Genomic DNA, 17,815 nt, shown 5'->3' with positions numbered 1-17,815 from the left:
ATAATCGAGTCTGGAGCAGACAATCCAGTGATCAACAAAATGAGCATCGATCTACGCAGTTGGGATACGATGACATGTGTCAACGAAGTCAGCGAGTCGGACCACCCGATCCCGTTAGTCGCCTGTTACGATAAGCATGGGTTACTGAAGATCAATTCTAACCCGGATCTGCACGGATGAGATAGTCTATCAAATGGGTATAGATAGTCTATCAAATGGGTATAGATAGTCTATCAAATGGCTATCAAATGTGAAATAGATGACATTTTCTCTGCTGCCAAATTACCCGTCGGATTCAGTACATGGCGTAAACCTTGTACCCTTTCATCCCACACATACTCTACGGGGGAGTGAACGGGTGAATTTGCAGACAAAGGCAATACACTGTTTTGAAGAAAAGCCATATCAACCCAAGTCGTATGAGGAATTATCCGGTTGGAATGGCAATCCTGGACCATGACGTTGAAGTAACGAAATTGCCACGTTGGGGGATAACATCATACATAAGGCAAGCAGACATTGTTACCACCAGATCTTACCGTCGGAGTATAATGGCTCCCTATATGACAGACAAACATTGTTACCACCAGATCTCACCGTCGGAGTATAATGGCTCCCTATATGACAGACAGACACTGTTACCACCAGATCTCACCGTCGGAGTATAATGGCTCCCTATATGACAAGCAGACGTTGTTACCACCAGATCTCACCGTCGGAGTATAATGGCTCCCTATATGACAAGCAGACATTGTTACCACCAGATCTCACCGTCGGAGTATAATGGCTCCCTATATGACAGATAGACAAATGATTGTTACCACCAGATCTTACCGTCGGAGTATAATGGCTCCATATATGACGGACAGACACTGTTACCACGTTGCACCAGATCTCACCGTCGGAGTATAATGGCTCCCTATATGACAAGCAGACGTTGTTACCACCAGATCTCACCGTCGGGGTCTAATGGCTCCCTATATGACAAGCAGACGTTGTTACCACCAGATTCCACCGTCGGAGTATAATGGCTCCCTATATGACAAGTTGACGTTGTTACCACCAGATCTCACCGTCGGAGTATAATGGATCCCTATATGACAGGCAGACGTTGTTACACCAGATATCACCGTCGGAGTATAATGGCTCCCTATATGACAGACAGACACTGTTACCACCAGATCTCACCGTCGGAGTATAATGGCTCCCTATATGACGGACAGACACTGTTACCACCAGATCTCACCGTCGGAGTATAATGGCTCCCTATATGACAGACAGACATTGTTACCACCAGATCTCACCGTCGGAGTATAATGGCTCCCTATATGACGGACAGACACTGTTACCACCAGATGTCACCGTCGGAGTATAATGGCTCCCTATATGACAGACAGACATTGTTACCACCAGATCTCACCGTCGGAGTATAATGGCTCCCTATATGACAGGCAGACATTGTTACCACCAGATCTCACCGTCGGAGTATAATGGCTCCCTATATGACAAGCAGACATTGTTACCACCAGATCTCACCGTCGGAGTATAATGGCTCCCTATATGACAGACAGACATTGTTACCACCAGATCTCACCGTCGGAGTATAATGGCTCCCTATATGACAAGCAGACATTGTTACCACCAGATATCATGGTCGGGGTCTAATGTCTCCCTATATGACAAGCAGACGTTGTTACCACCAGATCTCACCGTCGGGGTCTAATGTCTCCCTATATGACAAGCAGACGTTGTTACCACCAGATCTCACCGTCGGGGTATAATGGCTCCCTATATGACAAGTAGACGTTGTTACCACCAGATCTCACCGTCGGAGTATAATGGCTCCCTATATGACAGGCAGACATTGTTACCACCAGATCTCACCGTCGGAGTATAATGGCTCCCTATATGACAGACAGACATTGTTACCACCAGATCTCACCATCGGAGTATAATGGCTCCCTATATGACAGATAGACAAATGATTGGTACCACCAGATCTCACCGTTGGAGTATAATGGCTCCCTATATGACAGAGAGACATTGTTACCACCAGATCTCACCGTCGGAGTATAATGGCTCCCTATATGACAGAGCAGACATTGTTACCACCAGATCTCACCGTCGGGGTATAATGGCTCCCTATATGACAAGCAGACGTTGTTACCACCAGATCTCACCGTCGGGTATAATGGCTCCCTATATGACAAGCAGACATTGTTACCACCAGATCTCACCGTCGGAGTATAATGGTTCCCTATATGACAAGCAGACATTGTTACCACCAGATCTCACCGTCGGAGTATAATGGCTCCCTATATGACAGAGAGACATTGTTACCACCAGATCTCACCGTCGGAGTATAATGGCTCCCTATATGACAGAGAGACATTGTTACCACCAGATCTCACCGTCGGAGTATAATGGCTCCCTATATGACAGACAGACATTGTTACCACCAGATCTCACCGTCGGAGTATAATGGCTCCCTATATGACAGGCAGACATTGTTACCACCAGATCTCACCGTCGGAGTATAATGGCTCCCTATATGACAGACAAACATTGTTACCACCAGATCTCACCAGTGGAGTATAACTGCTCCCTATATGACAAGCAGACGTTGTTACCACCAGATCTCACCGTCGAAGTATAATGGCTCCCTATATGGCAGACAAACATTGTTACCAACAGATCTCACCGTCGGGGTCTAATGGTTCCCTATATGACAGGCAGACGTTGTTACCACCAGATCTCACCGTCGGAGTATAATGGCTCCCTATATGACAGACAGACATTGTTACCACCAGATCTCACCGTCGGAGTATAATGGCTCCCTATATGACAGACAGACACTGGTACCACCAGATCTCACCGTCGGACTATGATGGCTCCCTATATGACAGATAGACAAATGATTGTTACCACCAGATCTCACCGTCGGAGTATAATGGCTCCCTATATGACGGAGAGACACTGTTACCACCAGATCTCACCGTCGGAGTATAATGGCTCCCTATATGACAAGCAGACATTGTTACCACCAGATATGATGGTCGGGGTCTAATGGCTCCCTATATGACAAGCAGACGTTGTTACCACCAGATCTCGTCGTAATGGCTCCTATATGTATAATGGTCGGGTAATGGCTCCCTATATGACAAGCCAACGTTGTTACCACCAGATCCCACCGTCGGAGTATAATGGCTCCCTATATGACGGAGAGACATTGTTACCACCAGATCCACCGTCGGAGTATAATGGCTCCCTATATGACAAGCAGACGTTGTTACCACCAGATAGTCGGGGTCTAATGGCTCCCTATATGACAAGCAGACGTTGTTTACCACCAGATCTCACCGTCGGAGTATAATGGCTCCCTATATGATAAGTTGACGTTGTTACCACCAGATCTCACCGTCGGAGTATAATGGCTCCCTATATGACAAGCAGACGTTGTTACCACCAGATCTCACCGTCGGAGTATAATGGCTCCGTATATGACAGACAAACATTGTTACCACCAGATCTCACCGTCGGAGTATAATGGCTCCCTATATGACAGACAAACATTGTTACCACCAGATCTCACGGTCGGGCTATAATGGCTCCCTATATGACAGAGAAACATTGTTACCACCAGATCTTACCGTTGGAGCATAATGGCTCCCTATATGAGAGATAGACATTGTTACCACCAGATCTCACCGTCGGAGTATAATGGCTCCCTATAAGACAAGCAGACGTTGTTACCACCTTATCTCACCGTCGGGGTATAATGGCTCCCTATAAGACAAGCAGACGTTGTTACCACCAGATATCATGGTCTGGGTCTAATGGCACACGCTCATTGACAAGCTCAAGTCCTATCACGTGATCCATGCCGCCTTTACGATAAGCATACTGCAATCGAATCTAAGTTGTTTCCTGAAAGGGGAATTCCTTCAATGTCATTAGGCGTTGACAACCGATAAGGAGCAAACAATTTCATATTAAACAACTCTGAGTGCCAGTGCCTGTAAAAGATGCGAAAACGCTGAGACAAGTTAATTTAGTCCCAGGTAGTACGGCAAAACAATGACATGAGGAGTAAGTTCAAGACAATGGGTTGGTTCTAGAACATGGATGTCAACCAATGCTGGACGCAAGAGGCGACTAACGGGATCTGGTGGTCAGGTGGTCAGGTTCGCTGACTTGTTATCGTATCCCAATTGGGGCGGTGGGGTAGCCTAGTGGTTAAAGCGTTCGCTCGTCACGCCGAAAACCCGGGTTCGATTCCCCACGTGGGCACAATGTGTGAAGCCCATTAGTGGCGTTCCCCGCCGTGATATTGCTGGAATATTGCAAAAGCGGCGTAAAACCAAACACACGCACGCTCACGCACACATAATGTGCTGTTGAAAAGCGTTAGTCAGGGGCGGATACAGCTTTTTGAGAAAAGGGGGTGCACACTTCATTTTCGACCGTTTTCAATGCTGATTTAATAAACTTTCAGGACAAAAGTGGGGAGGGTGCGCACCCCTGCACACACAACCTCCCACCCTCCATCCCCCTGGATCCGCCTATGGTTATTGAAGCATTCGCATTCACCACTACTGCAGCAGTCATTAACACTTCCCCACGAAGTCTTCGCTCCAGGTGAGTTGACAAATACCCCGTCAGCCAGTCATGAAGCACTACCAAAAGAACGTCCACGTTTGTATTCATCTGATGACGACACCCGCTGACTCTACTGCTCTGCACACGCGCAGTGACGTACTCTCGTTCATCACGCTGTTTCACGAGACACAAACAAAGACTAATGACAATGTTTTGTGCCACAAGACACACGACATGTTTATTTGGTCTAATTTTGTCCACAAATGCACAAAATGTATTGTCGTAAAAAGCTTCTTTTAGGTTCGCAAGGATTCTTTAATGGATAAGGTTCCGAATAAAGAAGTTTCATAGCAGTGCCCTTTAACGTACGTGTACATTATTCTACGAACGTATGAATGTGTCAGAAGTCTCGATGCTGCAAATCACGACCCTGGGAATATCCGCTGGCCTGTTTGACGAATCGGAATGTCATTTTCTCTATCATTGTACCCAGCTTGATAATGCACATTAATGCACCCAAATGGACATCGTCTAACTAGTCCGGAAGTCTCGTTCTCGCGTTTCCTCTACTTCCGTTTGGCACATAATACCACTCAGTCGGGTGGCACACTACTTTATCAGATTCCTTGGGGAAACGTTAAACATTTTGTCATGCATGGAATCACGGCGTTATCTGGATGTTTCTCCATGTACGACTCTTATAGTAACACGGTGGCCATTGGGGGTTGATGGATAACAATCATTACGTATGTGATTATAGAAATTCCTCTCAAAGATACATTTTTTTTCTGAAGTGCTGTTCCTGTGCGCTTGCGCAGAAACTTATAATGCTGTTGAACACGGTGGCCACTGGTGGTCTGCAATCATCCCGAATGTGCTTATAGAAATGTCTCTTTACAGTCAATTATTTTTACTGTAATGTTTTTCCTGTGGGTCTGTATTTATGGAAGCTGAGAGGGGCCATCCTTATCACCCTTCTCAGCCAGTAAATATCCTCACCTATCGGACATGCAATTTATCATATATAAAAAACACTGTACACACAGTGGCGGATCCAGAGGGTGGGTTCGGGGGTTCGGACACACACACACACACACACACACACACACACACACACACACACACACACACACACACACACACACACACACACACACACACACACACACACACACACACACACACACACACACACACACACACACACACACACACGCCCTTTTGAAAATGACAAAAGACCACATTGAAGTTAATGGGTTTTCAATAGCAGGAGGCGGTTTTGGTATTCTTGTTTCTAAAACAAGCGAAGGAGTTTAGAAAACTTAAGGCTGGTTATGATTGATAGAGGAACTGTGGCTGTCTGTAAGGAGACAATTAGAACTGAGCTACATGCAATGGGCAGAAATGTCGAGGAATTCCATCACCGATCATGAAACCTGAACAAAAGGAGCGAAGGTTGAACTGGTGCTTACAGCATAAAAAATTTAACTGGGACAATGTGATTTTCTCAGATGGAAGTTCTGTGTGGCTGTTTCCTAATACACTGAAATTCTGGACCAAACAAAATGAAAAACCTTTGTATCAGCGCCTAAAGTACACTCCGAAATTTGACGTGTGGGGTGGCATATCTGTGTTTAGAGGCAACGCCCCTCTGTGTATTTGAAGGGAATATGAACAGTGAGCGGTACACAGATATTCTCGAGGGACATTTACTTCCATCTGTTCATGTGTTCTAAGGACATTTTTTGATTTTCCAGCAGGACAACGACCCAAAACATCGTTCAAAGCATTCACAGGCCTGGTTTCGGACCCCAAATATGACATTATTAGATTGGCCAAGCTATAGCCCTGACCTAAATCCAATAGAAAATGTTTGGGGACTTATGAAGGAAAGTGTCAATAAGAAAAATCTGCCAAATATTGCTGAAATGAAAGAAGAGGAGGTCCGATATTGGGACAGCATGGACCACGACTTTCTAACTTCTTTGATCAGTAGTATGCCCCGCCGCATTGAAGCCTGCATTGCTGCCCATGGTGACTTGACAAAATACTAACTGTTCACCTGTCTTTGAATCTGGAGTTATGTTCTGCTAATATTCACATTTAATATGTGAGTAATGAGTGAAAAAATATCTTTAAATTCTCAATAATTTCTGGTTGTACTGTATATCCAAATGTACCTTGTGATGTGTGTTTTACAACTACCATCACATATCATGAATCTCAATAATATATGTATGCATAATAATCAATATGATCATAATTGCTTCTGCCAAAACCGAAGGTTTGTTGCAGTGGGTATGCATTTAACCCTGTTTGTGTGTGTATTTATGTGTTAGCATCTTTACTCAAAACCTACTAGATGGATTCCATTGAAACTTACTGGATCTCTTGGGTATGTCCCCAGGACAAATCAATAAGATGTTGAAGAAAGTATACTCTTCAAAAAAAGAAACTCAAAACCAAAATATCATTGAACCATTGGTCATATTCAATTACGTAAATCAACGGTACAGCATTGAAATTATGCAGAGCAATACATTGTTATCTCGTGCACATTTCACAAGAATGATAGTCATCATAGTCATTACTGTGATGACGAGGTGACGTTGACGTTACTACCTTGTATGACCACCTCTTACTGCTAGAACTGCACGACACCTCCTTGACACAGATTGAATCAGTTGTTGGATGTTTTGCTGTGGAATCCTTCCCCATTCCTCCTGCAGCATATTGAACAACAGTTACTGTCAAAGTCTCAATGGCTGATTACAACGTTGACGTACTCGTTTATCTATCGGATCCCACAGGTAATCAATTGGTTTCAGATCCGGGGATCTGGAGGGCCAGGGGAGGACATTGATATTGTTATTTTCAAGGTAGTCCACTGTAGCTGTGTGAGGTCTGGCGTTGTCCTGGTGGTACAGCTTCCTTTGGCGGTCGACAAGGCGATGCACGTGAGGGCAGAGAATCTGGTCCATATATCGAGCGGCAGTAAGATTGCCTTGGACGAGCACCAATTCCAACCACCTCCACCAAATCTGTCCACTTGCCTGATGCAGTTGTATGCAAAACGGTCAGTGCGTGGTCTGTAGACACGTTGTCTTCCTGATTGTCTGGTCGGACATTCTCCGGGCTCCAAACCGTTCTTGCGCTGTGTCCCGGGCGGAACGATGGCAGTCACGTAGGTGGGTTACCCGGATGTAGCAATCTTGGGCTGATGTGGTGAGTCACGGTCTTCCTGGTCTTGGATGGTCATTTGTCAAAATGGAATGCGCAAAACGATCCCACAAACGTGTTATTGTGCTGGGATGAAGCTGAAGGTCCTCGCCACCACACTCTTGGAATCGTCAGCTTGTAATCGTCCAATGGCTATATTTCGGTGGGCACCGTTGAGACGTCCCATTTTCTCATCCAGTATTTGCAAAGGTCTTGGATGAATTTGCGAGATGCATTAGGGTCTTTTATAGTCATAGGTTGTACTCATGCTTTGCATGCTTTTGGTTGTGTTCCATAACAGTCAAGCTCATTGTGACAATCCTGATCGATAAAACCATTCAAAATCGTATATGGTTGCTCTTCTAAACCATACCAACTACAATATTCAACCCTCAAAACATGCATAATTTGACATATGCGTCAAACTTATGATCATTATTTTCAAATTTTATTTTGCGTTTCCTTTTTTGAAGAGTGTAGGTTAAAGCACATGTACACAGAGGTACTTTGAAAATAATCGCAATTTTAAATAAATGGAGAATATGAAAAATATCTACAAAAATTATGGATGGATTTGAATGTATCTTGGTGGTTATGTTAGGTATGACATAAGGGCAATCCGCGTACGGTTTGGTGAAAGCACATTAAAGTACACGTGCACAATAGTACTTTAAAAAAATAATAGTGAAAGGAGATTTCTGTGCAAGGGCCCTTCTAGTTTCCAAAATTAAGAAAAATTCCTCGAAGTCATGCTTGTGTTTGTATGACAAATAATGTCGAAGCTTGTATTTCAACAGCATATTTTGTTCTTGCAGGTAAATGGCGGATTGATTGACTATGGAAGTTACTTAGCAATGTGAAAGTTAAAATAAATATACTATTGCACATTATATATTGCACTTGCATACCCCATTTGTAATATGTAGTTATCTGTTCACTGTTATATGATTTGTCACTCCTGTATTAATACAGTCAGTTTATATTGACTGCAGATTTGGCTTTATGTCATTTGCCATTTGATTACCCAGACACGAGTGTCAGTGTGTCAATTCTGACTGTACTGGTATTCCTGATGTGACACTTGTGCATGGCTATATGATAGTCACATTAACCTTACCTGGGTACTATTATTACTACATATGTGAGTCATGGTAGTATATACATGTATTATGAAATGGGAGAAGACATTAATTGAATAAAGGGTTTCCATTAATAAAGTCCAATACTTACAATGTTGGTGTCCGATGAAGGAAAGACAACAATATTAAGACAATAATTTATATGATTATGTCATGTTTTATGTCACCAAAATTGAAATTAGAAGCATATTATGTGGTTATCCTTATATCATGCACCATAAGCTGCCTTTTGATATGCTACATGACTATGTTGTGATAGGTTTATGAAAACATGTTTTTCTTGAAATGGTGTCGCAAGCAATTTTGGGAACTCATATTCAATCACCCCACAATGACACTTACAGCAAACAGAAAAAATGGAACCATGTTTTTCCTGAATCCATACACAATAGTGATTACAATTAGTATTGGTTCCAAAAATTTACAGCCCCTGCACTATTAGGAGATAAACGTACTGTGTTTGGAAATTAGATGAATGTTAGACCGAATTGATAGTCTCTAAATTTCATTTGAAGTCGAACGCGTAGCGTGTATCTCCTCAGTACTGACGGATATGAGACATATCCTATCTCCGTAGTACAGACGGATATGAGACATATCCTATCTCCGTATAGTACTGACGGATATGAGACATATCCTATCTCCGTAAAGTACTGACGGATGTGAGACATATCCTATCTCCGTATAGTACTGACGGATATGAGACATATCCTATCTCCGTATAGTACTGACGGATAGGAGACATATCCTATCTCCGTATAGTACTGACGGATATGAGACATATCCTATCTCCGTATAGTACTGACGGATATGAGACATATCCTACCTCCGTATAGTACTGACGGATATGAGACATATCCTATCTCCGTATAGTACTGACGGATATGAGACATATCCTATCTCCGTATAGTACTGACGGATATGAGACATATCCTATCTCCGTATAGTACTGACGGATATGAGACATATCCTATCTCCGTTTAGTACTGACGGATATGAGACATATCCTATCTCCGTATAGTACTGACGGATAGGAGACATATCCTATTTCCGTGATATTGACGGACAGGAGAGATATGAAATTTCCGTAATATTGACAGACACGAAAGTAATCAGATATTTATGACACTGATAAAATCAAAGACGTAATCGTAAAGTGCCCAATTACTTAAAAAGTGCTACGTTAGCTAGCTTCCTTGGATTCAGATTTCATCTATTGGTCAGTATGCTGCTATTGTTTTTAGATGTTTCAATAGGGGTCATTCATTCATTCATTCATTCATTCATTCATTCATTCATATACATCGTGCGTTGCTACCTATCTATCCATCCATTGGTCCGTGTGGCCGGCTATTGTGCTTGGGTTTGAAAACGCTCCTGTGAAAACAATGCGTCCTTTGCTATGGAATCCGAGAAGGGACATTGTCGCGTGTTGCGTTTTAGTCAATATGTTATAATACATACTATACTCAATATTTTAACAAAGCACGACACGCGACAATGCGACAACCCGACATTTCATCAAAATGTCGCATTGTCGCGTGTAGCGTTTTAGTCAACGTTTAGGTTTTTTTTACTCATCTTAGATAGGGCGACAATGCGACAAAGCGATATGTTTTGACCTTGAAAATTGTCGCTATGTCACATTGTCGCCCTTTGGAGGAATAGAAAAATATTTTTCAAAACGCGACATCGCGATAATGCGCTTTGGTTAATTTTGCCTCATTTTGCTTGTATTTGAGAGGGCGACAACGCGACAACGCGACAATGTCCCTTCCAGGATTCCATACTTTCGGTGTGTCATTATCAACACACACTAAAATATATTTGGAGTCTTGGATCCATTCACAAGTTGATGGTGTTTACGTTGATGCTGATACAAGTGAAATTAACATCCCACCATTTGTGCCACAGATAGCATCAGCCGGAAACTACTGCCAGGGAGACTGATGTCTTAAAGCTTTCTCATTCTAGACCACAACCGGTGTCTGTCGGCTTCACTGATTGGTCGACGGCCTCGGTCACTTACCCGTCGCCCTGATGAAGAAACTGTTACTAAGGAAATGATATGCAGTTCCAACAGTGCGGGGTATTTAGGAAGAAATCCGTGTCCACTGCAAGTTGAGTTTCTATGTCCGTATAAATATCCTCACTGCAAGTGTGATATATATTTTTAATGTTTACACGATATACTGCTTTTCCATTGGACGAGAGGCTGGTCACATGACCACGAAACTGACGTTCATACGCACTCTCCTACCCAGAGTTCAATGCGGCCAGCATAGTACCGCAGGCCAGATAGATGCATGTGACCATTTATCACATCTTCCACAGTCCATCAAATATATTGTATATACTTCTTAACTGTTTCATTTTTTTAGGAGTCTACATGTCTAATAGAATATCTTTCATAAAATGGTTTACTTTCACTGGAAACTATCCTCAAACGTGTAACACTGTTTCGGTTTGCGTGACGATCCTTTGTGAACATTCGTTGTGCGGCTCCACGTACGTGCTGTCATCCAAGCCCAACTGCATGAGCGCTAGATATACAGTCACTTTGATGTATATATATGTATTGTCATAAACCTTACTGTAGTTGTAGAAGAATATCTATTTAACAACGGTGTACCCCTACTGTGCCCACTTTTCTTAAAACAACAAAAATGCAGTCACCCATAGAACAATTGGGGGATTAGTTATAGTCTGTTTCAAGGTAAGTCTGGTGACGCCGTGATCACAAGTCTGAACACATTGGTGAGCACATTTCAGAACACATTGCTGAGCACATTTCAGAACACATTGGTGAACACTAACAAATGTCACAGTCATGTATATATATACGAAATGAACCCCGACATCATCATTCATCATCATGGCTAATGCTCAAGTTGACGTCCAGTACATTGAAAATACACAGGGTGGACAAAATCTGATTTATAGCTGCTATAAATTTAGGGTTAAGAACCGAAAGAATAATAGTGTGAACTGGAGATCCTGTGTCAAAGACTGCCGAGCGACACTGAATATGACTGAAGGACTCATCACTAAGTCACTAACAACATTCATAACCACGAGATCGATCCAAACAGACTTTGGTAAGTTCTTGACTCATATCAAGGACCTTGTGTGACAGACGCCTAGATCTGTTTCTGCCATATATCAAGATGTGATTGTTAATATACTTTTTGTATGTTAATAAATTATTATTTCAAACTCATTACACTTATGTCTTGCTGAGTTAATGCCAGTTGTATACTAGTTTATGAATTAAGTATGTAGTTTATGACTTAAGAGTTAAGTAGTCTATACGCCAATCAAAGAAGTTATACTATATACCACTGCCCGCTACCCTGATACAGACTATACCCTAATCCTTCTGTTGTTTTAACACTGCCCATTTCCAAAACTAGGCACAGTGGGGGTAAACCATAACAATGCATAAAATATGAAGAGCACCGAACAGCTTGCATTGTGCAACTCTATGATTTACGAATATACGCAACAAAAGAAAGGTCAGATCATGTGATATATACTGGACAAAATAAGTTGGGGATATTGGTATTTTTATGATTTATATTTTATCAGTGTGTGAATGAATAAATAGATCATTATTCATAATTTCAAAATTTACATATATCCCTAACTATATTAGTCCAATATACACACGTAGGGTGTGACATTGATGCGAAATCATCACTGCGCCGGACTGTGAAGCGTATGAAGGGCATATTTTGACGTTCACACATTTTCTATGAGACAGCGTTAATGAAATGACGTAAACACTGACGCACTACATTCCTGGGAAAACCCGTGGAAATTCCCTCGTCCGAATAAATACAAAAGCGTAATTTCACATCATAGATATCCTTTAATCATTAAAAAACAACGTTTGAGCATAAATCGGGATGGGTTTGATTGCAAAAATAAAAATACAAAAGCGTAATTCCAGATCATAAATATCCTTTAAGCATGAAAAACACTCACCTTTGAGTATAAATCGGGATACGTTTGATTGCCATACAAGAATATCCTCTTTTCGACCAATCCCTGTGAACGAAACGAAACACTGCACATCCAAAGTGGACTCTTACCATTGTTTTAACTGTCACGTGACAGTCCACAACAACCAATAATTCTACCTTATTATCTGTTTGACATATCTTTATAATAACCTTTCAATGATCGGCCAAATATAATCGCCTCTGATTTATGAGCAGCTTCAGAATTCTGTCCGGTCACGCCTTTCATTGTACGTCCTTCATTTGATATATTACGACGCGCTGACACCGTCACTGCTAAGATAGTCCGTAAGGAATGTTTCATCTAATGATGGTGTTATTTGAATCTATTTTCATAACTCGACCACAAAAGATGTTTCTGTAGAACACGTTGAAAATTTTATTTACTTGACTTTCACTTTGTGTGGGTTATTTGAGTATGAGTGAGTGAGTTGGGTTTTACGCCGCTTTTAGCACCAATATCACGGCGGACACCAGAAAAGGGCTTCAAACATAGTTGCCATGTGTGGAATCAAACCCGGGCCTTCGGCGTGACGAGCGAACGCTTTAACCACTAGGCTACCCCACCGGCCCTATTTGAGTATGAACATTAATAGAGGGGATCGAGCTTGATTCATATTCCCAAACAGGATTCCAACCCAAGATCATTGCTTTCTGGCACACCAAACAGTCTTTTATACCACTTTATTGTACCGGCTGTATATACAAGTTGTATTACAAATAAAGTAGCATTGCAGTGAAATGCTCTTAACAAACCACAGACACGTTCATGGAATGGTTCTGATTGCAGTCAAAGTGGTAACATTGTTAGTGGACGAGTATGGCTTTACACCACTGTCAACAATATCCAACAATATCACGGCGGGGACACACATTGTAAACATGTGGTGAATCGAACCTGGGTCTTCAACGTGACGAACGAACGTAAGAGATTCAGCCACGAAGCTGCCTCACCTCATAAATAATTTATGTTATTTTCTCTTTTCTGATAGGAAGAAATGATCAAATAAAGCCTTGCTTTTTCAGTCAGCTCAGCTTGTAAGGGAACATACTGTAACTCCAAATTATTGTGGTATATAAATGTTATGTCATCGCTCATAGAGGGGCAATAACGCACCATACTGAGGCTAATTGATTACTTGGAGCAGAGACCATATAATTTAAATGGTCTCTGCTTGGAGTCAAATTATTCGTCTCCAGCTCTGCTGACTCAATCTAGACCGATCCAGAAGTTATTTAAATGTATCATTGATATTACAAGACATATCGTTTCATCTTCAAACGTAGCAGTGATTACAAGGTCTGAAGTGGGGTTAAATATGCGCACGGGAATACTGAACATGTCTCCCGGCTTTTTAAAGTCAACTTCCGGTCTCTGTCTCCAGCAAGAATATTGGGTGAATGTTGGCGGCAATTAGGCACAGTTCGTCAGAACCAAGGATGCCATCTTGTAGTACTTTTGGCAGGGGTAGGCAATCCACCACATCCATTTCGCATCGCTGAATACCGAGTGTGGCTCGGATTTTAACGAGACAAGTTCTCATCAAGGAAGGGGGGTTTCGACTAAGTTCCTCCAGTTGCCGCGAGAGATCGTTGTAACCACGGCGTTTCAACAACATCGGCAATTCTCCGTCGTTGTCGCGGACTCTTATTCTGGACGACGTCATCAAAAGAGGGAGAAAACTTGCCATGACGATCTTTTCCCGACGATGAAGCAGGAGAAATAATGGCGACCTTCCTCTACTGTTGGGAGAGTCTGGATCGGCTCCGAGGTGGAGTAAGACCCGGATGTGTTCAGGAGAACCATTTTTTGCAGCTCGGTGTAACGGCGTGTCACCTGTGAAGTCACGTGCGTTGACAAGCGCGCCGTATTTGATCGTCTGTGTCACTAAACTGTGGGGATTCGTTGGGTTGTCACACAAGTAATGCAGCACCTGTCGCTCACAGTAGTCGCTCTTGCTAACGCTTGCGCCGCACTTCAGCAATTCCTGATACACGCTCCCATGGGCTATAGATGCGGCGTACAATAATGGCGTTCTCCCTTCATAGTCTTGGGCCTCCAAGTCCGCCCCCTTCTCCAGGAACATATTCACTGGTTCTGATATATCAAATTTGGCACACAAGTGAAGCACCGACTGTTTCTGGCACGTGCTGGCGGCAACGCGCACGTCGAAGCCAGCGTTCAGGAGGTGTCGCAAACATGCACGTGATCTCTGATGTTGCTGCCAAACACGTGTCTTAAATTCTTCCTCTTCACGCGATTTCTTAGCCGTGTCTCCCATTTCCTCCCAATCGACTGAGATCCGGGGCCAATATTCCAGAAGAACGGCCACGGCACATCGCCCAAAATTATCCCAAGAATACGGGTTGGCACCGTTTTCTAGAAGCAGTTTCACAATCAGGGGCCGTCGGTGCATGCAGGCAAGATGTAGGGGAGGCGCGGTGCGCGTGAAACGGCCCCCTCCCCGGGGGTGAGAGTTTATCCACGAATCTAGGGAGTGCACGTTACCTGGGTAGATGTTGTCATGCAGGATGCTGCGACAGCGCTCTATGTCGTTGTTGACGATAGCATCGTGAAGTCTGCGCCATGACACATCCTCAGCTTTCTCGCTTCCGTAGCGATCGGAAATTAGGACGTCATTGAAAACAGGTGAAACTTTCGGCACATCCGGGACCGCTTCCTTGCTGACAAGGTCGCCCATGTCCTTGTGGCACAACGCTCACGGTAATCGGAATTTACGCTTGTCGGAACATTTGCAACATTTAGACAGAACGTGTAACGTCCTTTGTGACGTTATCGTACATGACGTCATTAGTAATGACGTCATAATCAACAAAGCGCCAATGTAGAACACAATGTTTCCCATTGATAGTGCGCGCATAGTGTAACAAGAAGCGAAAATTTACTTTTGCAGCATTTAATGATTCCAATATGTGGCCTTGATGTCACGGAGGAGCAGAATATTCCTCGAATGCAAGTCCTTTTCGCTGTTATTTTCTGATAACGAATATCCTCAAATAGTTTAGGATATCGGTATTACATTTAAAATATCAATTTAAAATATCAAGTTTTCGCGTCAGTAAATATTTGAGCATATCGTTATTCAATTTCCGATATCCAACATACTATTCTAAGTAGGGTTGCGCAATATAACCGGTTTACCGGTATTTACAGGTTCAGACATGAAAACGATACGTATTGCGATAAACTGATCGAAAACCGGTATTCATGCATACATATCGCAATATGTGCTTTCGCATTGCAATATATTGCAATATGAAAATTCTCTGCAATACCCACCCAAACAAATCAACTACCGGGCCAAATCAGGATGTACACACACCAAAATTGGATTTGACCGAAAATAGCACACACTTTCTAAACGTTGCTTGGCTACGGCCCTATAGATAATTATGATACCCGTAATAACTACATCGCCACCAAATAGCCATTTGTGTTTGTTTTATTTCTAGTTGATGACACATGGATGCATATATGCATAGGTTTTTTGTGTGTTTTGCTCTAAAAATCAAGCTTAAACGCGATTATAAGTAGTTCTTTGTTTAAAAATACTTCTTGCAATATATTGCAATACATATCGCAATACATACTTTCGCATCGCAATATATCACAATATGAATATTCTCTGCAATACCCACCCTAATTATAAGATATCCTAAATTGTAAGTCAACATCTAGTTATCACTTACAAAAGATCCGGGGTCTTCAACCCATGCTTGTCGTAAAAGACGGTTAAGGGGATCGGGTGGTCAGGCTGGCTGTCTTGGTTGACACATGTCATCGTGTCCCAATTGCGTAGATCGATGCTCACGCTGTTGATCAGTGGACTGTCTGGTCCAGAATCGAATATTTACAGAACGCCGCCATATAGCTGGAATATTGCCGAGTGCGGCGTTAAACAACAAACAAACCAAACTTACAAATGAAATCCCGATCATGAACAAGATATATCACATCGATTTGTCTTCATAACAGTGTAGGTGCACAAATGTGTGTGGGGTTTTATAATTCTATTTATATTTAAACACCCTTAAGGAAATTACAGAGAACTTATCCTGTAACACTTTAATGTACCCTGTGCTTATTTTGAAACTCTATTTGGATATCTTCTAAAAAAGAAAATATGACCCGATTGCAAATTGGGAGAAATCGGCTCACAAAACCCGTGTTGGCAGATTTATGGCGAGCTGGAGTCCATGGTCGGTCATGAAGCAACAGTCGGTACTTTTCCAATCCTTTAACTACGTACATCGCAATAAAAGTTTAAAACACACACCTATATCCCTATATATAGGTCATTTAAGGAGAGACAATTACCCCCATTGCGGGCCATGTGCGTAAGTTATCTAACTCACTTGCGGACAAAATACAATCATTCATGATGGCCACTAAACAATTGAGACGCTGATTAGTGACTTTAAGGCTTTATCTGACTTGTCTTGGTCAGTTCGAAATAGATATTGATCGCTTTGATGTATCTAAATATGTCACTGGACATTATGATAAATCATCTCCGATATTTCTTTATATACTACATGGAAGCCAAAAGAAATGTAATATTGGAAATGACATTTAAGTAAACATTTGCATTTTTAAAAATAATACGCCACTGAAATGCAGTACCGACTTTCATCAGAGAAGATAACCCCTCTCCATTGTGCACGACAGTTTTGCCGCTGTTGTGTCCACTTGGATACGTTCCCGGCGGTGACGTTGGGTGAATATCTATATATATATGGTCTCCTGGCAGGACATCGACAAAACAGGTTCCTGGCTTGGAGACGTCGCCGAATGGTAGGTCACTGACTTGTCGC

At 42.4% G+C, this 17,815-nt stretch overlaps 1 protein-coding gene across 1 annotated transcript; it reads right to left on the bottom strand.

The window, feature by feature from the left end:
• Positions 1 to 13,488: 13,488 nt before the first annotated feature.
• On the bottom strand, positions 13,489 to 15,773 carry LOC124271026 (ankyrin repeat domain-containing protein 61-like). The gene has a single exon (XM_046706087.1). It carries the CDS (start codon positions 15,679 to 15,681, stop codon positions 14,341 to 14,343), a length of 1,341 nt encoding a protein of 446 aa, XP_046562043.1. The 5' UTR covers positions 15,682 to 15,773; the 3' UTR covers positions 13,489 to 14,340.
• Positions 15,774 to 17,815: the final 2,042 nt, after the last annotated feature.

Source organism: Haliotis rubra, unplaced genomic scaffold (assembly GCF_003918875.1).
Source record: "Haliotis rubra isolate DU_JTF1 unplaced genomic scaffold, ASM391887v1 Scf157, whole genome shotgun sequence".
NCBI classification, from domain to species: Eukaryota; Metazoa; Mollusca; class Gastropoda; order Lepetellida; family Haliotidae; genus Haliotis; species Haliotis rubra.
The sequence above is the reverse complement of the archived record's forward strand: the minus strand, read 5'-3'. Positions and strand labels throughout refer to the sequence as shown.

Bases quoted from the DNA above. Each gene is read 5' to 3' on its own strand.
- LOC124271026 (XM_046706087.1), bottom strand. From the start codon at position 15,681: ATGGGCGACCTTGTCAGCAAGGAAGCGGTCCCGGATGTGCCGAAAGTT.